Raw genomic sequence first — 24,361 nt, forward strand, 5'->3', positions numbered from 1 at the left:
GAGGACTTCCTAGGGACTGGAATAGAAATGGGTATCACACACAGCATTTCTAATTTTGGATCCTCCCTAGTGCACCTCCTTGCTCTGTACAAAACACAGTGACTGAGAAAGCTCAGCATGCTCTGATTTTCTTTTCTGTGCTCCAAGCACCTACAGGCAGAAGGCCTGTCCTGCCCAAACCTCCTGAGGACTTCTGAGAGTCCCATCAGGGACTCAGGGAGCACCACTACAGTACAGAAAAGTAATCACTTTTCCATCCCTATATGAGAGGTGCCTGGTTACTGCCCCTCTGAGGGAAAGCAACCCTTCCAACAACTCTAGTCTGGAAAGCAAGCAATCCTCGTTGTATCACCTCCAAGAAGCTGCCTTAAGGAAACCCAAACTTGTTAAAAATTTACCTTGGTACCGTCACTGCATCTTCTATTGTGGTGAGGCCCAACTGCCCGTCACTGCCAGCACCCCATGAGAAGAGCTGCCCCTGGTCGCTGAGTGCTATGCTGTGAGACTCTCCGCAGGCCACGTGCACTATGTGTTGCCCAGCCAGGGCTCCAATTTGCTCTGAGGAAAACAGAAAACCTTTCTGGTCATGGGATTCACATCACAGTGACACGCAGACATCAGGTCTAGGCAAATCTGTACACCAAGCCATTTAGATGAGCGCGCTGATCCCCAATTTAGTTTTAAAACACTTTCTGCAAGAGGAACGCTCTGGGTTTTACTGAAAACATGTACACGCTGAGCTCTTCTGAAAGCCTAGGCTGCAAATCATAGGAGAAAGGCAGGTAAATGCCCCCAGGCACAATGATGGTCTACACCAAGCCAGACTCACAGACACAGCGAAATCTATCTGGTTATTTAGGAACAACCAGACTTCTCAGATTTAATGTGGGGATCACACTGGACCCAGAGGTTCGCAGACCCTATAAAAGATATTTGACCTTCCACAACTCTCATGTCGAACGAAGACAAGCCATCCACAAAGCTAATCAACCCATCTGCCCCTTGCTTTATTGCTTGACACAGGAAAACACATGTGTGGTTTAGCAAGGAGCCACTTTTGCTTGGTAACAGGGGGAGCGGGTTGCAGTGAAGACCCAGTAAAGAGTTCTCAGACTCTCCCCTGGCTCTTGGGTTCAGACCCACCTCCAGCCCGGCTGGGCCAATCTGGTGCCTCTGCCATCACTATTTAAGGATGGGAATTTTAAGTGCTTGGCAGGAGGTGTAAGAGTGACACAAGATGGAGGCGACCATGCGGACCCCAGTCAGGAAAGGAGGAAGGAAGGAGGAGTACCAGACCAGAGACCCCTCTGCAAGCTGTGGTGAGAACGCAGCTGTGCCCCTGCAACTCATGGAGGGCAATGGCAGGACTGAGAGCCACCAGCAGCTCTGTGTGAGTGCACCTGGACAGGCAAGAGATTGTGTGAGGAGGTGGCCATGGCACAGGCCGTGCTGGAGAGCCTTCACACCGCAGAGCAGACCCACATGAGAGGCAGAGAGGAGCTGCAGCCTTTGGGATGAACGCACATCAGAGCAGCCTGTGCAGGGCTGTGTGTGTGAGGTACCCCACGGACATACAGGGAGGACTGGTGGGGAGCCCACCTGCCCTGAGGAGGGACAAAGGGCAGAAGAGCAAAGGGCAGAAGCCATCGAGAATGGACTGACTGAAACCCCCATTCCCTGCCCTCCTGGACTGTTCATGGGGGGAGGAGATAAAGACACAGGGATCAGGGCTCTGAACGCGGGGCAAGGTGTGGGGAGAAGGTGGTCTTAAAGGGCTGGTTGTGCTCTTCATCGTTCTACCACTCTGTGTTGCTTTATGTTTGTTATATTTTGGGGTTTTATGGTTATGCTTTAGTTGATGTTGACAACTACTCTCACAAAATCAACAACTAAATCTTACTCATTACCACAGCATTTTTACAAATGGGCATGACAAAGTCTTGTTTTGCAACAAAACATTGAAAATGTCACACATCTGATGGAAACACTCCTCACAAGGGAAAAAGAAGTAAAGTTGGTTTTCTTTCTTCTTCCTTGAATAAGTGCAAATGTTTCAGGTGGATGAAGAAAGATATCAACTTGTAAACTACAAGGCTATGATCAGTTTCCTTAAAGTCCCACTTGCCTCTGACATGTCATTCTGTGAAAATGACACCCCACATCAAAGGCATCCAGAAATCATTAACGTACTTAGCACTAAAACCTGCATAGTGATCAATCGAAATGTCTTAAATGAATTTAAATGGAAGACACCACTACGAGAGCTTGCTTTCTCAGTCTGGTAGTCAGAAAATGAGAAAGAGAAGAACCTCTAATAAATGTTATGGAAAGAAAGGTGGCAGCTACTTAAATATGTCTTCTAATAGAGGGAAATGCTACCTGAACGTGCTTCTTTTCACTCAAAATAATTAATGGCAATAGAGGTGCAGTTTACAAATAATAAGCACCCAAACACCTAGGAGGGCTTGAGGACTGGGCCATCCTTTAGCCCTGACATCTAATAACGTGCTCTGTTCTACAGCTTTTTCCAGCAGGACTAATTTCACCCAGCCCCACCACTCAGTCAGAAGACTCCAGTGATCAAAGATCAGCATCAGGAGCTGGAGCAGTCAGGATTCTGACCACAACAGTACCACAACTGGAGAAAAAGTGCCCTGAGATATCAGTTGGCTGTGGCGAGAACTGCATAGCAAGAGCTTCACAGAGGGACTCAGAGAGGATATTCAACAGGCTTACAAATCCACAGTGGTTGCTTCAGTCCTCACAGACTCCATCTTCAGTTTAATTTGGCAACAGAAACCTGACCTTGCTCTACATGCCATGTCAGGGGACTAATAAATACCAACTTGTTTTGAAAGGCTGCCCTGTGTCACTGAAAGCTTTCAGTGACTGCACTGTTCACCCAAGAAGCTGAGCATAGCATCACCTGGACTCACTGGATGGCCACAGATAGAAAAAATATGCCTGTCTTGGAGCTGAACATCTCTGTCTTTAGAAATGTGCATGCACAGCCCATCTCAACACAACATATTCCTAAGACCCTGTAAACTGCAGATTGCCAAACAGTTAAAGTTTTACACACTCACACACACCTCTTTCCTGAGATGGAAGAAAGCCAGACTTCCTCTGTGGACACAGACTGCCCAGGCAGTCCAACAAGGGCCCCAGTTCACTGTCAAGCTTGCCAAGCCACTGAATGTACCATCTCCTTGCTAACATGGGTAGTATTACCAAAACCATCTGACAATTACTTCTTTGTTGACCTCCCATACCTTTATCACACAAAGTATGAGGTGTTTTAGTAGTTGCTTGTAGTGTTTTGTGTGGCCAGGTTTTGGTAGCAAGGGGCTACAGCAGTGGCTTCTTTAAATAAAGACCTGCCAGAAGCTTCCCCTGTAGCTGACAGGGCTAATGCCAGTCAATTCTAAGATGGACCCTGCACCTGATCCAGGCCTGGCCAATTAGTGACAGGTAACACCTCTGTGAATAACCTATTTGAGAAGGAGAAGAAGTTGCTGAACTGCAGCAGCAACAGGGAGTGAGAATGAGAACAGCATTTCCATAGACACCAAGGTCATGGGAGGAGTGGGAGGAAGCACCCAGGCACTGGAAGAGAGATTTCCCTGTGACCTGTGGTGAGGACCATGGTGAGGCAGCTGTGCCCCTGCAGTCCATGGAGGCCACTGGGGAGCAGAGACCCACTCGCAGCCCGTGGAGGACCCCACACTGGAGCGTGTGGATGCCTGAAAGAGGCTGTGCCTCCATGTGAAGCTCACCTCGGAGCTTCCTGGCAGGACCTGGGAACCTGTGGAAAGGAGCCCACACCAGAGCAGGCTTACTGTCAGGACTTGTTACCCTGTAGGAGACCCACATTGGAGCAGACTGTTACTGAAGTACTGTTTTCCTGATGGATGACCCACTTTGGGACAGTGTATGAAGAACTGTTTCCCATGGTTTAGGCCCATCAGGGAACAAAGGCCACGATTAGCCTCGAGTACCGAAGAGGCTGAGGATTGCTCGAGGGCAGGAAGGGCTTAATTGCCGCTTAAGGTTCAGGACAAAACAGACCAGGCCACTCGGTTTGGGGAAGAAAACAGAAAATAATTTAATGCAACATCAACTAAAACATAACCCCAAAAACCCAAAACATAACCAAAATGAAACAACCCAGGGTAATACATCAATGAAGAGTCCAACCAGCCTTTTTAAGAACACCTTCCCGCCACACCTCCCCTCTTCCCGGGCTCAGAGCCCTGATCCCGGTGTTTTTACCTTGCCCCCCCATGAACGGTTCGGGGGGCAGGCAGTGGGGGTTTCAGTTAGTCTGTTCCCGATAGCTTCTGCCGTTTGTCCCTCCTCAGGACGGGTGAACTCCACACCAGTCCTCCCTGCAAGTCCGTGGGGTAACTCACACGCATGGCAGCCCTGCACGGGCTGCTCCGACGTGCACTTATCCCAAAGGCTGCAGCTCCTCTCTGCCTCTCGTGTGGGGCTGCTCTGCGGCGTGCAGGCTCTCCAGCACGGCCTGGGCCATGGCCATCTCCCCACACAGTCCCTCGCCCGTCCGGGCTCACTCACACGGAGCTGTTGGTGGCTCTCAGTCCTGCCACGGATCTCCATAGGTTGCAGGGGCACAGCTTGTATTCTCGCCACGGCTTGCAGAAGGGTCTCCGGTCTACTGCTTCTCGTTCCTTCCTCCTTCTCTGGCTGAAGGGTCCGCGTGGTCGCCTCCATCTTGTATCACTCTCACATCTCCCGACTCGCATTTCAAATTCCCGTCCCCTAAATAGTGATGGCAGAGGCGCCAGATTGGCCCAGCCGGGCCGGAGGTGGGTCTGAACCCAGGAGCCGGGGGAGGGTCTTCACTGCAACCCGCTCCCCCTGTTACTAAGCCAAAAGCTGCTCCTTGCTAAACCAGAACACCATGGGAAGGACCCATGCTGGAGAAGTTTGTGGAAGACTACCTCCAATGGGAGGGATCCCACACTGTAGCAGTGGGAAGTCTGAGGAGGCTTGCTTCTGAGAAGAAGCTGCATCAGAGACCATCTGTGATGAACTGACTGTAATCCCCATGCCCTATTCCCCTGTGCCACTAAAGGGGAGAGTCCTGGGAAGAAGGAGGGGTGAGGGGCAGATGTTTTAGGATTTGGTTTTATTTCTCATTTTCCTACTCTGTTCTGATTGTTCATTAATAAATAAAACCATTTCTCCCCAAGTTGAATCTGTTTTGCCCATGTCACTAATTGCTGAGTGATATCCCTGTCCTCATCTCAACTCACAAACCTCTTGTTATATTTCTCTCTCTTCTGTCCAATTTAGCAGAACAACTTGATGGGCATCCGGCACCCAGCCAGGGTTAAACCACCACATTGTTATAGAATCATAGAATGGTAGGGTTGGAAGGGACCTTTAGAGATCATCTAGTCCAGCTCTCCTGCAGAAGTAGGTCAACCTAGATCAGGTCACATAGAACATGTCCAGGTGGGTCTTGAAGATCTCCAAGGAAGGAGCCTCCACAACCCCCCTGGGCAGCCTGTGCCAGGGCTCCCTCACCCTCACAGTGAAATAGTTTTTTCTTATATTTAAATGGAACTTTTCATGTTCCAGCTTCATCCCATTACCCCTTGTCCTGTTGCCAGCTACTATAGAAAAAAGGGATATCCCAACCTCCTGACACCCACCATTTAGATATTTGTAAATATTAATAAGATCCGCCCCCCCAGTCTTCTCTTCTCCAGACTAAACAGCCCCAGTTCCCGCAGCCTTTCCTCATATGAAAGATGTTCCATTCCCCTGATCATCTTGGTGGCCCTGCGCTGGACTCTCTCCAGCACTTCCCTGTCCCTCTTGAGCTGGGGAGCCCAGAACTGGACACAGGACTCCAGATGAGGCCTCACCAGGGCAGAGTAGAGAGGGGGCACAACCTCCCTTGACCTGCTGGCCACACTCTTCTTGATGCATCCCAGGATGCCATTGGCCTTCTTGGCCACGAGGGCACATTGCTGGCTCATGTTTAGCTTATCAATCAGGACTCACAGGTCTCTCTCTGCAGAGCTGCTCTTCAGCAATTCGACCCCCAGCTTGTACTAATGCATGGGGTTGTTCCTCGCCAGATGCAGGACTCTGCACTTGCCCTTGTTGAACCTCATGAGGTTCCTTTCTGCCCAACTCTCAAGCCAGTCCAGATCCCGTTGAATGGCAGCACAGCCTTCTGGGGAATCAGCCAGTCCTCCCAGTTTGATGTCACCAGCCAACTTGCTGAGGGTACCCTCTGTCCCCTCATCCAGGTCGTTGATGAAAATGTTGAACAAGACTGGCCCCAGAATCGATCCCTGTGGAACTCCACTGGCCACAGGCCTCCAAGTTGATTCTGTGCCATTGATCACCACCCTCTGGGCTCTGTCATTCAGCCAGTTCTCAATCCGCCTCACCATCCACTCATCCAAGCCACACTGCCTGAGCTTTCTGATGAGGATGTTGTGGGAGACAGTGTCAAAAGCCTTGCTGAAATCAAGTTAGATGACAGCCGTTGCTCTCCCCTCATCTAGCCAGCCAGTTATGCACTCATAGAAGGCTACCAGGTTGGTCAAACAGGATTTCCCCTCCATGAATCCATGTTGACTTTCCCTGATAACCATCTTTTCCTTCATATGTTTAGTGACAACATTCGGGATGAGTTGTTCCATCACTTTTCCAGGGATGGAGGTGAAGCTGACCAGCCTGTAGATTCCTGGGTCGTCTTTCCTGCCCTTTTTGAAGCCTGGCGTGACATTGGCCTTTCTCCAGTCCTCAGGCACCTCGTCTGTCCTCCATGATTGTTCAAAAATTATGGAAAGAGGCTTAGCAATCACATCAGCCAGCTCCCTCAGCACTCTAGAATGCATCCCATCAGGACCCATTCATTTATGAGCCTTCAGATTGCCCAAGAAGTCTTTAACCTCTTCCTCTTCCACCCAGAGCAAGAAGTTATACATTGTTTTTAATTTCCAGAGCATTATACCAACATTATTCATCCCTTAGGAAATGTACACCATTGCACTGACATAAAGGGTGCAAAGGATGAAGTTTATTCTTAGTACTGTGTCTTCAGCAACTGATTAATAAAACCAGTCAAATGGAGGTTAATAGACACAACTACATACAAAGCTAAGCAGAACAAAACCCTGAAAGCAACAGGGAAGGGCTTAAGGAGTTATGCAATACAGTGGTTCAACATGTCATAAAACTTTAAGAAAAAACGCAAACAAACAAGTTCCAAGAAGTACACACTGACCCAATTTTTTTTCTTTCTGAAGCCATCAGCTGTCTCAAAACATCACGAATGCTCAGAAGTCATTTATCAGTGCTTTGTATCTGGTGGAGTTCCAATTTTCGTTTCGCTTTTGTCCACTTTAACTCATGGATCTCAACATAAACAGACATATCAAGGTTTGGCTTTGTTTGGTCTTAACGATGTTACATCTTTTCATAAAATATACATTGTACCAAAGGATGAAGTCCAGGCAAAACGTCTTCAGGACAGCCCTTCTCTGAATGGTGTACTTGCTCATCTATGGTTCACAGGGACACTGCAGCAGAAGTGGAGGGCTGGTGCTGTATTTTTCTGCAACTCAGCTTTGCAACAGTCAGCATATGTAGCTTGAAAGTTTGGAAATGGTAGTAAAGCTGGGCCAAGAATAAAAACCCCATCTTCAGTTCATAGCTGCCCTATTTATAAAACAGGGCTTATACTTTGTCCCCACAGTTTTGGAAAGCTATACAAGATCTTCAGTGACACAACTGCTGGAAGAATGAAGCACTCAGTCATACTGCACTGATTAGAATGCACAGGCAATGAATGATTAATTAGCTTTCCTACTCCTTGTAAGTTTATCAGAGAGTTGGTACAACCTTTGTACATAGAGCTTCCAGCTGCTTGCAAGAGGATGTGGCAGAATCCTTTAGCCATATGTGTGCTGGGATGTACATGAACAGCACCAGATGGCTTCTACTGTCTGAAAATGATGTAGAGCTACTATCAGCCCTGAGGCTACTACTTTTAGTGACAAATCTGAATTTCTTTGCTGGTGAGAAGCAGCTGTGGCTTGGAAGAGTTTTCAAGTAATTTCAGTCTGCTTGGACACCTGGCCAGCTCCTCGATGCCTCACTAGCTTGACAATAAGCAACTTGGAGCATTTGCTCATCTTGGTTATGGCTGCTTGCTAGGAAAGTGCTCACAGACTCTCTAAGATAGATGTGTTACTAACTTGCCCGGGTAAGAAAGAGATGGTGGCAGAAACACAAGGAAGGGAGAAACAACTTTGGAAGAAATTGCTCTGGGTTAAGTGCTAGCAGCTGGCAAGAGTGAGGACACAGGAGCCAATTTCCTTGCATTGCAGCGCTTGTTAGTGTAGCACACATCCACATTGAGGATGCCTGAGTATTTCACAACCAAGGTCAAAAAAAAAAAAAATCACATGTGCAAGATACAACATTTCAATGTACAAGGCAGCTTAAATATTTAATCAGACACCAACAGAAACTTAAGCTTCACCCATATGGTCTTACTGTTCTCTTGAGTACTGAAAAGCCTTCATTTTTACAGGAAAGGGGTTGAGTTCTCTGCTTTTGGAGATGAATTATACCAACACATTAAACCATCTTACAAGGTGACACTAACAGCAAAAGCACTTATGGAAGCGTGAACAAACTGCTAAAAACTCCATGAAAAACCTGCTACTGTCTTCAGTGGGTACTACAAAAAAAAAAAAAAAGATAAAAGCACTATGGCCCAAACCCATCAGTCACCAGGATTTCATTAAACCACCGTACAAGAAGCAACTAAACAGTGGATCAACAAACTCCCTGACAAGATTTTTGTACATTAAGTAGGATACCTCAGGTGACTGCTGACTCTCCAGTCTCCGCTAGCACATCCCAGAGATGTTTCTGATATGGAGATTCTGGCTGTATTTCTAGGCTTTGTGATGAGCTTTGTGAGTCTAGTCCTAATGAAGTCAGCTGATCATTAAAATATGTCTGAGTGTTTTAATGAAACTGGAAAGAGGAAAATTAAAAAAAACCTGCAGCAACTGACATGCTTGTAATCCAAAGTGCACTAAGAAGCACACCCAAGATTTTTCCCTCCCCTTATGAAGGTTTCTCCTTCTTTTGTCAGCATAACAGCAATAATGTCTCAGCTGTTCAATGCTTTTACCGGTATTAGCAGCACAAGTACATTCACCAGCACTTCCAGGAAACATAGAATCACAGAATTGTTTTAGCTGGAAGCCTGATTCTGCTTACTGGAAACTGGTAACTGGGGATGAGAAAACCATGCTGTTTGTTAAGGCCTTTTTTCTTCTTCCTCTCGCCTTTAAAGTCCCGAAGAACAAGCCTCTGCTTTCCCTCTGCCCACTTCCAACTCCAACCACCTAGACATTTCGTGCTTACAGCTGCCTTGGACAACATACGGAGTGTGGAACTGGTAGGAAGAAATCATGATTCTATAAACCACTTTAGCAAACCTACAGACTTTCCGAAGCAATCAGGTGCTTTTGAAAACATAATCTAACCCAGACAGCTAAAGCTGCTCCTGTGGCTTTGCTTCCACCACCTTCACAGGCTGTGGTTTGTCAGCAGTAACACCAGAGGAAGGCTGACCGGGAGGAGGCAAGGGCTGAAGCACTGTTTCAGGAAAACACCTTTGTGGCTGCAGACAGGCTCTGGCACATCCAGGCGTATGCCACACACAACACGTCAGCAGCTGGAACTGCTCTGCCTGACACCAGCCCCACAATTTCACCACTACCTTTCTCCTCCTTGCCAAGCCTCTCCGAGAAGGCACTACGTTCTTGTCCTGTCTTGCATTCAGACTACGCAGGACCACTGCCTGCAAGGGTGTGGGAAATGTGCTCTGCACCTGCACAGCACAAGACTACAAAAGTAAGCCCTATTGAGAGACCAGATCCCTGCTGTACAACGGCTTTCTACCTGTTGTTCTCACCCACATATGGCAGACCACCTGATTCTCAGACTTCTCTTAGTATGGGGCAAAAGTTTTGAAGTACACAGGAAGTACATATTTAAATTAGCACATAACCTCCTCTGGCTTTTGATAACTGAAGTTCACTTACATCCAGTGAGGAGGTTGGGTTTTATACATCTAACTCACAAATCTCCAGCTCTCCCCTTCACAATCTTTACAAACTCCTGCTACACTTGCAGCAGGAAACAGCACAGTACCAAGAGAAGTCTGATCAGAGAGACTGATAACAGCAGTGCTAAAGCTGATAAGGCTCAGACAACTTGATTTCAGAGAAGAAAATGTAAACACAGAGTAGATTCATTGATAGAGAAGGCTTTTGGGAAGGGCGGAGCAGGCAGAGAAGGCTTCAGTCTGACAAGCATCAACTGACAGAGGGAAGAACACACCTTCAGACCCTGGAGATAAGATAAGTACATGCAGCTCTTGCTAAGAGAGAAGGCACCAAGACTTGTGAAAGAAACACAGGAAAAATGCATGTTCAGGAAATCCAGAGAGAGTCACTTTTCAGGTTACTGCAGAGACCTGTAAAGATAGTCACTTGGTTAGACTTGCCAGCCACTGGCAGCACAGAGGCTGCCACTGGGCCATGACTGCTAAGAAACCCCGAAGGTCCACCACACACACACCAGCAAAAGCTACAGCTCCCAGGCAGCAACTGCAGTGTGGGCAGGATGTGCTCGACCTCAGTGTAATACGCTGAGGATGGACCAGGGGTAGAAGGAGCAATTAGGGAGATGCTTGTGTGGATACTGTATTTGATGTGCTGGTATTAGTGCAAAAAAAGCAGCATTTCTGCCTGAGAAATCCCAAGCAAAACCACAGTAATCTGGAGAGATGTGACAAAGGTTAATGACAGCAGGTAAGGAGAGCAAGAATAAATAAGCCCTTCACTACAGTCCGTGATAGTCACATGGAGGAGTTAATATAGCCCCACGGCAACTATTGACCCAACTTTATAAACACAAAAGGCAACCAATGTGTAATGCTGACGGCTCTGATTAAAAACCCATGCTGTCACCTACTAGCACTGCAAAGGAAGATCTGTTCATTTCTTTCCTGCAGTGCTCCCGCAACACAGCACCACTCTCTTGCCAGCTGCCTTAACACAGCCCCTTCCAGCACACAAGCTGGCAAACTACAATGGACTTAAAGCTCAAAGACCAAATAACATCTACAGCCTGTCCTTGAGGCTCAGTCAGTTGCTCCAGGCAGCAAATCACTGACCCAGGAGTTAAGAGAGGAGCTTACTATTATTTATCTCCTGTGTTCAATCCTGTAGATCACTGCTGTACAAGTGTCCTTCTGCAGCAGGTGACTGTATCTGAGCAGAGGGCTCAAAGTGAAGCACCTCAGAGTCTCTTCAAGACAAAAAGCATTGCTGTAGACCATATACGCTCCAAATGAGCCAGCCACAGGGCTTTGCTCCCCTTTCTGCCTCTCTCTGGACAAATGCTATTTTGCCATTTTTTCCCACTATTGGGATAGTTTTGTGCAAGAGGAAGCATTTGCATTGACGTGGGTATTTTCCTCTAGAAGGGAGCCTGCATTTTCTAGGTAGCTGCACTTGGCAGCCACACTTGTGGCAGACCCAGGTTTTGACAAAGTTTGTGATTTTCAAATGCTTGGTGTGCTCCTCATTCTGTTCCTATTTATTACAATCCTTCAGTGATTTGCATGAGAGCAGGACAAAGCCACATGTTCTTGGAAAGCCACAGCTGCCCAGAGCAGACTCGGTACAGCACAGCATGCACCCTTGCCCTTGCTTCCAACGACACCGCTGTCAGGTTCACAAATACTGTGTGAAAGTATCTTACTGCAAAGGAGCACGGTGACTGGAAAAGGGAGACAATTAATGCAGTCCCGTTAAACACTTACAAAAGTTTCTTTATTAATTTTCTCTACTATAAGATTTTAAGGGCATTCTGAGAAAAGGAGACATGAGGATCTGTACATTCCTTTTTGGTGAGTTTATATAGGCAGGCAGCTGTTTGAAAGGCACGTCAAGTGCTAAAAGTGAGCATTTCTACACAGCTTTGCTGTTTTCTGCTAGCAGACTTAGGTGTCAAAAATATATGACTTCTGAGAAGAGAGATTTCACAAGATCTTAGAGAGAAATTCTTCTTTCCAATACACATTAAGGAGGAGTATCAGGCTGCTCAGTGTCTATAGAGTCAAACTTAAAATCAGAGACACAATTACATATCTTCTGGAAGATCCGATTGTCTGTAGAGAACAGAGCAAGCAACAATCATACACTGAGCCAGAATCAAACTCAGTCTTTACATGTAACAGTTACACACTAAAAAATAAGCCAGACCTTTTTCTGTCAGGAAAGGGGACACTGATCCTGATGACCCCACACACTTTTGTGAGCCTTCAAGATCAAATCATGCAGAATGCTTTGCATTCACCTCTACCAAACTCAGGCTTTGTTACCTCAAAACACATGCCTGCATATTTTCATGCAAAAGAAACATAGGAGATTAAGGCAAAGGGAAAACCATTCTTAACTGAGGAAAAGCACCTGGGCTGCTTGATTGGAAGTGAGAACAGGACTTTTGGAGTTGGTATGAAGAGACTTCTTGTATCGGATGTCTATTCATAGACTTGCACCTATATAAAAGCTGTCCAAGAATTGCATATCTTCATCTGCAGTTGTGTCACATAACACATCTTGAAGACAAGAGCAATGAACTTCAAGTATCAAGAGCCACCAAACTACTGTAGTCTCTCCTAGAAGCTGGGACTCCTAGCCCTACTTATGTATTCAATTTAATGAAGTCATCACCTTCTGTCCAGCGTAGATTAACTATTACAAGTACAAAAACATTGGGGCATTCAGAAAACTCATGTCTGTCACATCCAGTTTCTTTTCTGCCTTCTCCCTTTACCGTATCACACGCATAGCTACCCATCTCCTTTATCATGAGCCCATCTTTCCCCATATTTCAGCTTCACCAGCATGGTTGCAGGAATGGGGACGGCCATTATCACCACACACCATGCCAATGTCAGGGTTTCATGGTCCTTCCAAGCCTAGCATGCAGCCAGCTTTCATTTCTGCTGCATCTTCAGAAAGCCTCTGAATAGTACACATACAGGAATAACAAATATTAATAAGATAAATGCAAGTTTAGGTTGCTAAACTGCCCTACAAATCCCCAATTAGAGGGCAAAAAGCTGGTCATTCCCACTGCAGGTCTGCCTTTCAAGACATACAACATTAAAAGGGTCCCTTAAGTCCTCAGCAAAATAGGCTGTATTGATTCTAAAAACAGCAGTATCTTGCTGCCCTGAGCTCATTCTTGTTTTCAACCCTCAAAAAAGTGAAATCAAGACAGAAATCTTGTGGTTGCAATAATATATATGTTTTTAAAGACAGCACTTCAGAGTTACATCCAAGAACACATGACAGACATGTCAGTAAAGAAAATTTATAGTCAGAGCCTGAAAAGAAATCAGATTTCTACAGGTTTAGGCTTTCCTAAAGAGCCTTCTCTCTGTCCTCAGTTTAGGCCCTTCCAATCCTGAGGTGTCAGAGAGGATTGGTAGAAAGCAGTTCTTATGATCTAAACCACGCAAAGTTCAAAACAGCTCACTATAAACGTCTGGCTTATTCAGAGCCTCAGCCAACCAATTTGACACAATGCATGCATACTTAAGATATCTAAGGGGAAAGCACTTCCTTTGATTTTATGTCTCAATCATATACATATTGTTTCCAAATGAAGTAATTTTTAAGTCCAGCCTTCTAATTTTGAAACCTAGAATCATCCTGACATCCATATTCCACCAGTTCAGCCAAGATGGACACTGTAACACAAGTCCACGTTACTGGATGTTGCTGCAGTTACTAGGGAAGGCACAACAGCCTCAAACAGCCTGGTCAGATTGTGTGAGCAATCAAAGGAGGGAAAGGGATGAGTACAAATGAACATACCTGAGACTCTGCAAAGGGTAGGCAGTTTAATAATCTAACTCTTTTGACAAATAACATTTACAATAGGCACTGAAACATAAAACTGTGTCCTAATCCTTTATTATTTTTCCAGTTTCAAGTCAGCTGCAGCAGGCCAACACTGAAGGCCTGACTCTGCAAAAGCCTCTGTCCCCTAGCTCTCCATCCCTCCCCACACTTTTCCAGGCACATCCTCCCAGGCTTTGGCGGGACCACACATTTTACAGCTTGTGGCTCTGGTATCACATTGGGGATGTACAGAAAGTGTGACAAACATGAAACAGGACTCTCCTAGACCACAGTACTTGGGAAGTGTTGCGATAGTTGTCTGCTGAGCCTTGGCTCCATGCTCAAATAGGGGCACAAAACTGTCTCATGTCCTCTGTCAAATGCTTGCCTGCTTAGAGGAGCTTCCTGGAGTTACTGGTGCTTAAGCTCTTTTTTTTTTGCTTCACTCCTCATGCAAAGAGGAGGAAGACAAGGGGAAATAACCATCCTGCCACTGTCATCCTACTTGTAAGCAGCTCTCAACTTTATCTATTCTATGAAGCAGACATACCTTCTCATCTGCAAGCTGCTTCCAACAAACACAAACCCTGCCACCTCTCCTCCTCCTCCCTCCTGAGCAACCAAGGCCTCCTGGCTGACTTCTCACCCATCGGGAAGAGGCTAAAAGAGAAAGATCCATACAGACTGTCCTTCCAAGCAGGTCACACATGTGAATTCTCAGCTGTTACAGGCATATCACACCGAGGCCTCTAGTCACTATAACCCTGTGCTGAAATTCAGGACAAGTGGATTTATGTTTGAAAATAAAGGACACAGAGTTCAGAGAAATCCGGGGGATCTGGATCATGTAGTGGTTTTTTTTGTTGTTCTCCTGGGGGAAGTGGGGGGAGGTCTTGCTTTTTGAAAGGGACTGAACATATTTCTAATCTTGCAGCTATGAGCAGCTAGATCCACAATGCACACAGAAGCAATGCTACTCTGCACGTCTATATCCAGACATGAAATTTTGTAAAAAAGCATGGTTTTGTCTGATGTATGTTATCAAAGTCTGAGGCAAATTTGGCACCAGACATTTTCCTGTAACTCTCTTGAGACACTAATTACAAAAGGCCAAGATCCCTCACTAGCAGAAGTCAAATGAAGGCCAAACGCCTTGCAAAGAACAAATCGCTAGACTACAAAACAAGTTTAACTTTTCAGACTCTGACATGTTTGTAAAGTTTTACAAATGGCTAACAACCAACTAGTTATTTCACATTCCTCTATAATTCAGCCCAAAGCCCAAAAGAGCCTTTACCTTAGGTACCTGGGCCTGCCTTTGTTTCTCAACCTACGGATGCATATTTAGATAAAATACACTTAGCTAATTATCATCACAAGAAGTCAAGACATCATATCAGACCTGAAGGAAATCAATTCAAATTAAATCTAGATATAGTTACAGAGAATAAGTGTTTCCTATAACTATTGCAGTACAAAATTATCACTTCCCATTAGAGATATATTGTATACATTAACACCTGATGTTGCTCAGGAAATTAATGCAAACTTGGACCCATTTTGCAGAATAGTCAGCTCAATAGTTCACAACTAAGACTGCAGAGTTGTTTCTCCTAAGGCATTATCAGAGACTCTGGGGACTCTAAGCGCGTAATAATGCAAGTAAAAACTAGGACAGGTCACACGGCAGCTTTATTAACCCTGGTCACAGTGAGAGAACACTGAGAGAGCATCTACTCCCCTGCACCCCTGCCAAGTGATTGCAGGGACACAAAGTACAGACTTGATGGGGCACAGAAGGGAGAAAACCAATTATTTCAATATTAAGACAGGTATGCAACCCTGAGAGGGACAGACTCCTCAGGCATCTTGCCAACCACCACAATTACTCAAAGGAGCAATGAAACAGTAGATAGTACTACAATGCAGGGAGATGGCTCTTGGTGAACCCAGAGTGGCTCACTCAAGATTACCCTAGCTCAGAAGTGAGAGCTGGAGACAATTACCGAATGTTGGCTTTTATATGGAAAAGACCTTCTTTTAGTTAGGATTAACTTCATGGACATCTTAAATATTAATTTTACCTCAACAACATAAAGTCTGAGGGAAGGACACTTCCAGAAAATAAATCTCTACTAGACTCATACTCTTTCAGTGCCACGTGCTCTCCCAGTAGTTTCTGTTGCCTGTGACAGAGAGGCACAAGAATCACTTTGCCACATGCTATCCTGTCTCTGCATTACATCCACAAGTTCAGTTGATGTGATAGAATGTACAGCTTTTGAATTTAAAAGTTTCTTTCATTTCAAAAGGTGCTGTCTAAAGGACTCTTCTAAGAGGAATTGCTAAAATAATTGTGTTGTTGGACATTTTTGTATCATGAATGAGAAGTAAAATTGAATTCTCCTTCTACAGATACATGTAAATGGGTAGCAGAAGAAGAGAAAAATAATATATGTATTTGTAATACATAGTAAGTGAAGAAAGGGAGGCAAAGTCTTCAAAAGCATTCACTGCAAATATAACAACTCTTCCTCTGCTCTAAGCCATTTGTAAAACCTGCAAGCTCTGCAAGGAAAACAGGGTTATATCCATGTTCAGTGCATTGCAAAGTCCCAGAATTTTATTCATAGGCAGACATCATCCAGGGAAATAACTACCTCTGATTAAACAACATAATCATATATTCTAAAAACACTAATTGATGCTTTTAACATGCCATCAGCATAAGCCTCACATACATGCACACAAAGTACAAGAGCTAAATGAGAGTTTCCTCTTACAAGTACAGGCCTGTGCAGCAGGAAGAATATAATTCCACTCCTCTGAAGTCATCTATCCTTCAAAAGGTTCAAGACTACCTGCACGTCTTTATGTCTTGACATTACTCTCAAACAACCAAGCCACTCTATAGGCCATGGTAAGCATTTCTGAAGTATATGGAGGTTTCTCCAGGGACTGCCTGGAAAGGACAATTAGTCTAGCGCCACAGCCTCCGGCAGCAGGAGATGCTGCTCACTTCCAGAGCTGGACAGAGGTCAGCCCCTTCTAGCTGCCCTCGCAAGGTTATGCAGAATCAAGACATAAGGCAGTCAAAATAAAGAGGCTTCAGCCCACACTGTCCTGTCCGGCAGAGGTTAGAAAGATACTGCTGCTTAACTCACAGTTGCAGGCATTTCTCCCATTCTTTACTACAGACATCTCTTCACAATCTTCTTTATCATCTTCATCAACAGTTCAGGACTCTATGCTCCACACATACATCTTCACTTCCTATAAGACATCATCCATAGGTCCACAGCAAACTGAGAACAAGATAGATGACATGACTTTCTATACAGAAGGTGTAAGGTCATTTTTATCCCATGCAGGGGAGGTGAGGGTGAAAGATGAGCGCTTGATTCTTCTTATTCCTATTTGCAAAGGAGACCCAAGACTTGCAGTTCCCATTGCCACAAGCCCCAGGAGACCCACACAAAGCAGCATGTGGGACAGAACTCTTCTTCAGTTTACTGTTGATAGCATAAAGACTGCTGAGTGTTCACCATGAGCTAAAAAGGGAAGATGTTCTTTGCTTTACAGCACATCTCTCCCACCCACCCCAGTCGGCAGAAACCCCACTGCAGGCACAGCCAGCAGTGCTGTGTCACCAGAGAAACAGGGTTTCTCAAGGCTCCTCAGAGAGCAGCACTGCAGAACCTTTATCAGAATAAGTCAAGCCTGCAGAATAATTGGGAGCTGGTGTCACATCACAGTGACAGTCCCTTAATTTAAGAGGTAGAAGGAGGACACTTGGGATCAAACCTAGAGAATATTTTATTTCTATTCCCAAATTTCAGACTGCTCCTCTTCTGCAGCCCTACCTGAAGGCAGGATTACCTAGTTAATACTTGTCTATGCTTCAGCATTAAGGATTCACGAGATTAACTTCCAGCTCTGATCTTCTACTCACTATGAAGCCTTCATTTTCATCCTCATCTTACGGTTGCTTTATTTTATAGGTAAAGGGTAGGCTAGCCTAGAGATGTTTCTCATGGTACACGTCTTCACAACACTCAGAACAACACCATATTTCTGGGACTTCTGCACTAGAGTAATGCAGTAGTTAGCCAATTTGCAGGATGAGGAATCCTCATCAGGTTAGGTGGAATATTCACTAGGCTTGGTTTCTTTGCACTAAGCATCACATTTATTCCAGGGAATAAATTTCCAAGTCCTCAGAAGATGAACAATGGTTGTGCACAACGAGGAACTAAGCACTCTTGATAATCCTGATATCGTCTAGTAATTATTTAGGAACCACTGACAGGAAAAGCAAGAGAGGCCAGACTCAAGGTGAACTCTAATCCAACACCACAGATATTCAGCATCCAACATCTACCACTCCATTTTGAGAGAGAGACAAAAGATACACTGGCAGGAAAAACAAAAAAAAGGAGCAGCACAATCATCAGGTCAGATTTGCACATACTACACGGGGAACTGTGGCTCTTTTGTACATATCTCATACCTCTATTGTTCAATAATAGGGTGTGCTACAGAACCTCCAAGCCCTGCAGAGGGTAGCCTGCACTTTGAGGAAAGACACCTTACTGCTCTAATTATGCACAGAGGGATTCTTGTTACCTTATGGAAATAGAAATACCTGTACCTTTACCACACTCTAAAACCAAGAAGTTAAACGGTAGGTGAATTGGAAGGCCACCATTCAAAAGAAAGTCCACATGAAAGGCTTCAGGGTTTCTCAAAATAACATCAGATAATTAAACTACTCCTTCACTCTGGGATGGAGAGGCATTAGCTGCCTGTGGCTCTGCACGTACAGATTCTGCCCATTGGAACACAATGAAGAAAATGCAATTTAAGTCCAGGGAACACGTGGCTACAGTGACCTTCTTCTACATTAAGAAAGCGTGAAGGGGTGAAGGCACAAGTCAACATTTCCAAGAGGGGAAAACAAAATTTATAAACTCTTTTGGCCAAAAGCAAGTTTGTTCTTTACAACCATACTCAACACTGATCTCTGATGTGATAAAATTCCCAAAAATAACTGAACAGGAGTAAGCATAAGAAGGCAGTGCAATTGGAAAGACAAAGCAGAAGACGTTTGTGACTCATGGCGTCTCTTTCCTTCTATAAAAAGGCAACATAATGCCAAATAATATAATCTGTTCCGAGACCACCTGTGCTCACCTCCTGTTTCAATGCATTTCCCAGACAAATTGAGCAAACCTGTCTCCCTACACATGCTGCTCAGCTTTAGCTTTCCAGAGCCAGTTAAATATTATTCAGCATCATTACTGTGTTATTACACGTGATCTTCAGCTCTCTGAGCTGCCCCGGCTCCAGAGCAACCAACACATTGCAGCTTCCATAATCTTCTCAGCCCACCAGTCTCAAGACAGTTTGAAGTGCATATAAAAAGCAGACTTACCTGGCTTGCTTCCTTCACAGTCATGCCCCAGTTGGCCTTTGGTGTTCAAGCCACAGGTATAAACCTCCCCATCCTCCAAGAGGAAGACAGAGTGGTTTCCTCCACATGCCACCTCCTTGATATTTCTGTCAGGAATGAATCCATAAACCTGTGGTTCAGGAATGATGACCTGAAGGTTGCTACCTATCCCAGGTTGTCCAAAAGACGAGTATCCCCAGCATAGCATTTTCTCTCTTTTCAGCAAGTCATGTATCCTTCCTGGGCAAGAGAAACAGAGGAAAGCTTGTGAACGAAGTAAGTACTCAACAAGCGATCAAGTGATGCTACAGAGATGAGATGATCAGAGCAGGAGGTGGAAACAACAAAAACAAACCACATTTCCTGCACGACTGTCAGGCTTGTGAACTGCCAGTAAAAACAGATTTCCACCAATACATAGATAAATAAAGGGGAATCAAGCCAGCTCAAGTACTGAGTTAACACCTTCGTGCCCTGGCCACCTCCATCTGTGAGGCAGTAGAACTGTTCTGAAACCCAGCAGACTTGAGCTTTTATTTCAGAAAAAGCAACTCTGCTTTGAAAACCAAAAATCAACCAGTCCTCCAACCTAACTGTAGTGCTTTTTAGACTAACAAGTCCAAACCTGAACTTTTAGCATTTAGTGTCATATCTGGGACCACTTTTTAAAGAATCTTTAAAAATTACCTCAAAGGTGGTCAAACTAGACCTGAACAGACAGACATAAGTATTTGTGGTGTACTGCCCAATGCAGAACTCTATTCTTTCTGATAAATCCAGATTAAGTAGTATTTTGCTCAACCAAACTTGCAAAACAAACGTGCATGTATACCCACATCCCTAAACTGCAGCAAGAATTTCCCAAGCAGCAGCAGTTCCCGTGGAGCAGCACACTGATAGCTCAGTCCACACAGCAACAGTCAGATAACATCGATGCAGCTTGCGGGCAGTCTGGTGCTATCTTTTGTGCTGTGCCCAGTGGAAGATGCTAATGGAAGATCTCATTCCAGAAGCAGCATGTGAAAGCTTTTAGTAAGGCTCCCTTGTCAGACCTAATCTCAATAGGTTTGGGTTATTTCTTAAACATGCTACACTAATAAGACATTGACAACTCCTCTGCTTGAACCAGAAACCAATTAAAGCTGTTTCTGGAAAGGGAAGAAGAGGACTTGAGACATCAAGTCTTAAGGCTCACCATGTCAAGTTTTAAACTAAGGCAATTTACAGCAGCAGCATTTACTATCTTAGCGCAGAATGGATTGAAAAGCAAAAGGTAACCCTTGACACGCCAGTGATTCCTCAAGGAAAGAGGATTCCTTCTCCCACGCTGAGCAGATAGGAACAGCTTGCATTCAGTTTGTTTCCAAAGCCTGGTGCTAATTCAAGCTCTAGGTATTAGCAATAAAAGCCCTTCCTAATCTAAGCCCTAAGAAAGGGGTGTTCATCTCTTACCCTGCTATCCTTGCCTGTCAGCTGTAGTCCCTTTCACAGAGGCAGGGAGATGGATGAGGGAGAGAGAGAGGATTGGATTTTCCAGTTGCACTTCAGCAATGATGCAATTTCCTACCACAAGTCGTTTACTAGGATTTCTTATTAGGTGCTTAAAGCACGCTATGAATTCCATTTATCTCCAACAGCCCTTGCTCCTTTACTGCATGATTCAATTCATCCACATCCACACAGGCCAGCTCCAAATCACCCAGAGGAAAATGCAGGAGGTTACAAGGTTCTGTCTGGTTAAATCAGTCATTCTGTACACTGTTACCCTCAGCACAAAAGCCTGATGGAAGACACCCTCTATGCTGGCTACACTATTTCCTATGCTAAGAATAGGGATGCTGTGGGACACAGTAAAATTTAAGTGCGTGCATGTGCTTTAAATGACACAACTGCTATATTTATAGTGAACTTCAAGTTCTGTCTCAAAAAAACAACCCACAGCATAAGCAACACTGGAAGTGGCAACACTAAGGCAGGAAATCATTTCAAAACTGACATCTGAAACAGCTGAGATCCAGGACTGACATTTCTCTCAGCCTGGGGAATTACCTTGTTACAAAGCTATAAGCCGGACAACAGCCGCAAACCTGTAGATCCAAAGACCATATTCCCTGCTAGCATAAGTGGATGTTGTCTCTCAGCTGAACAGATTTCTTCACCACTATACAACTTGAACTCCAACGACACTGTACAACAACATGAGCTAACTATTAATTTGGGCTATCTTTCTAAAAGGGTTCCTGAACAGCCTGCTCCTCATAGACTACATTCACCTTTCCTAGACCTAATTTTAATTGAAGTATTTTTAGCATTTTAAATATTTTCGTTGTGTCCATATTCCACACAAGAAGTTGCTGTAACAGGCAGAGCTGTAATGGGCAGAGGGACGAGATGGGATTGGTACGAGATGGTTTTTCCTCCAGCTATGACACTATTTAAAACAGTAAGAGTTCAAACTATCAGAAATGTGTATGTACATGAGGGTGATACTTGAGAGGAGTCCAATCCTCATTCATGCTAATGACCACATTTTCCAAAGCACTCTGAAGTTCAACAATCCCTACAGCAGACCATGAGGTATGCCAGACCCTTTATAAAAACTGGTCTTACATAGAGTTTTGGTTAGGTGTTTGGTTTTTTTTAAGTCATGTCCATTGAATCCCATCCCTCATCTTCCAAACATTTTTCTGATAAATCTCTGTACTGATCTATGCCAAAGGAACAGAGTAGCACTTTTGCCATCAAGAGTAAAAACCAACAGAGTCACTTTCCATTTGAGTGAATAAGCACAGCTAAGTATTGCCCATTGGCCTGGTGAGACACATTTCTTAATTATTTTGAAGAAGTAACACATTTTTAAAGATATAACTGGTTTAATAATGTTTTGGTTTCTGTCCTCCCCCGAAAAGCTTCTGCAAATCTTCATACATCATGTGTTCAAGTAGGAGCTCTGTCCCAAAACACAACAAGGCTTCAAATGACAATTTCACGCTCCGTTTACACTGTGGTTAAGGCAGTTACTCTTCTTTGACATTAGCAGAGGAAGTAAAAATGCATGTTACCCTGCAAACTACCTCTACAAGCTGCATGTCCTCCTTAAACAATTATATAAGCAGTTTCTGCTGTGGGCAGGCACTAACACAGACACGTGTCTGCATGTACACACACGTATATATATATAAAATATAGATAAGGTTTAAAATTTCAGGTAAATGAATATAAAAGCAACTAGTTATTCCTAGCCCTCAGCTCAATATACCTCAAATTAAAAATGTTCAATTTTTATCTTCAGAGGACAAACCCTTAGGGCATTAAAGTTCCCAGTCTCTTTTAAAAATGGGATTGCAAAAAGCACGGGAGCTGTAGTACCCAACCACATTCCTGTTCTTCACAGATCACAACACAGTCAACTTGTTATTCACGTTTTAGAGATAAGAATAGATGCAATGCAGCAAAGCTAGTCATTTGCAGAGACTCCCTATATACAATTAAAAAAAAAGAGTGGGAGGAGGTGGGTAGGAAGGGAAGGTACAAGTCAACATCCTCAAAACTTGACATTCCAGGAATAATTCACCATCAAAACAGTGAAAGATATACACAGCACATCTAGAGATAGGAAAACTTCACACTGTGGGGAATATTTTGAGGAAATCTATTGTGGGTAGAAGATCCACCCTTTGCTATTACAAAGCTCAGCTGACATACTAAGTATATATCCTTTGGTGAGAAAACAGCCCTGGTGGATTGGTAAAATAATGACATTGCATGTAAGATCATGACAGGATGTGTTTTATTTTGCCTTTCTTTCTCCTTATCTTTTTAGTAACAGTCACGACACATACACAACCATACAAACCTATTCTAAAGCCACAGCTTTGACCCCAACTGCACTCTTTCTGGGAAAGTTAGTTAAGTAAATATTGTGCTTACAACAAGCACCACTTCGGGATGAATGTTCTCTAAACAAAGAGGTCTGCCAACTGGCATGGCATGAATAAACAAGTTATTTTCCTTCCCTGTTGTTTGTGAGATGTCAACTAGAAAATGTGCTCCTTTTATCAGCATTGCCCAATAACTAAGAGATTTGCTGATTCTTTCTGTCACAAAGACTCCAAACCCAGTCTTCTTCCTTGCGCCTTCACTTTACTCCAACTCAATGTCGACCAGGCTGCAGAGCAAGAGAATGCAAAGGGTAACGGCAAAGGAGTTAAAGCAGAAACAGAGCATTTCCATTCAATAATGACATGCCCTCAGCTAGACGTGTACCCGTAGGAGACACTTAAAAATAGACAAATACAGTCACACCAGACCCACACCTCCATTCTGCCATCTCTGTAAGAACGCCTCCCTACCTTCACCCCACGAACAGCCTTCTTGCCTTTCGTGCTTATTGCTGCTGCTTCCCCTCTACAGCCGGCGTTTCTCGCAAGCCCTGCGGTGCCTGGCGGGCACACCGGCCCCTCGGCGCCACGGAGCAGCGGCAGCCCCCAACACCCGCTGCCCCAGCTCCCACTCCCACCCCCACCCCGCGCCGGCATCGTGCGGCAGCAACCCCGCGCTGAGTCAGCGGCAGCACCGACCGGCTCCCGCCGGAGCCCCGTGGCCGCCCCCGGCTCCCCGCATCGGCCCAGGGACGCGCATCCTGCGCCAGGGCGGGCGGCGAGCGGGGGTGCCGCGGGGCTCCGCCATGCTGCCGCGCCGCTCCGCGCACCCTCGCGCTGCCGCCTCCCCACACGCACCGTTTCGGTGCTTTCCCTCCGCCGGCACTCGCCGCGCAGCGCCTCGCCAGGCCCCGACTCCAGCGCACCGGGCCCGGCTTCGGGCCCACCTCGGCGGGGCTCCGACCGGCGCCGAGCAGTGCGGCCGTGCCGAACAGCTACCGCCGATGCCGCGCTCCCAGCCGCCGCAGCCCCGC

At 45.2% G+C, this 24,361-nt stretch overlaps 1 protein-coding gene across 8 annotated transcripts in view; it reads right to left on the reverse strand.

Annotated features, from left to right (window-relative positions):
• LOC104553554 (probable E3 ubiquitin-protein ligase HERC3) overlaps positions 1–24,361 on the reverse strand; it is a 55,266-nt gene that overhangs the window by 30,826 nt on the left and 79 nt on the right. For 6 of the 8 annotated variants that reach the window (XR_009818357.1, XR_009818358.1, XM_061991760.1 and 3 more), the window contains exons 1-3: positions 24,186–24,361; positions 19,429–19,686; positions 399–558 (exon numbers count right to left, since the gene is read on the reverse strand). Coding sequence is in view for 6 of the 8 variants with exons in the window: in XM_061991760.1 (XP_061847744.1) it covers positions 399–558; positions 19,429–19,654 (386 nt within the window). In the remaining 2 variants the exon portion in view is untranslated. Of the gene's footprint in view, positions 1–398; positions 559–19,428; positions 19,687–23,376; positions 23,615–24,185 lie in introns of all 8 variants that reach the window. The other 2 variants (XM_061991762.1, XM_061991761.1) reach the window with 2 other exon arrangements.

Source organism: Colius striatus, chromosome 3, assembly GCF_028858725.1.
Source record: "Colius striatus isolate bColStr4 chromosome 3, bColStr4.1.hap1, whole genome shotgun sequence".
NCBI classification, from domain to species: Eukaryota; Metazoa; Chordata; class Aves; order Coliiformes; family Coliidae; genus Colius; species Colius striatus.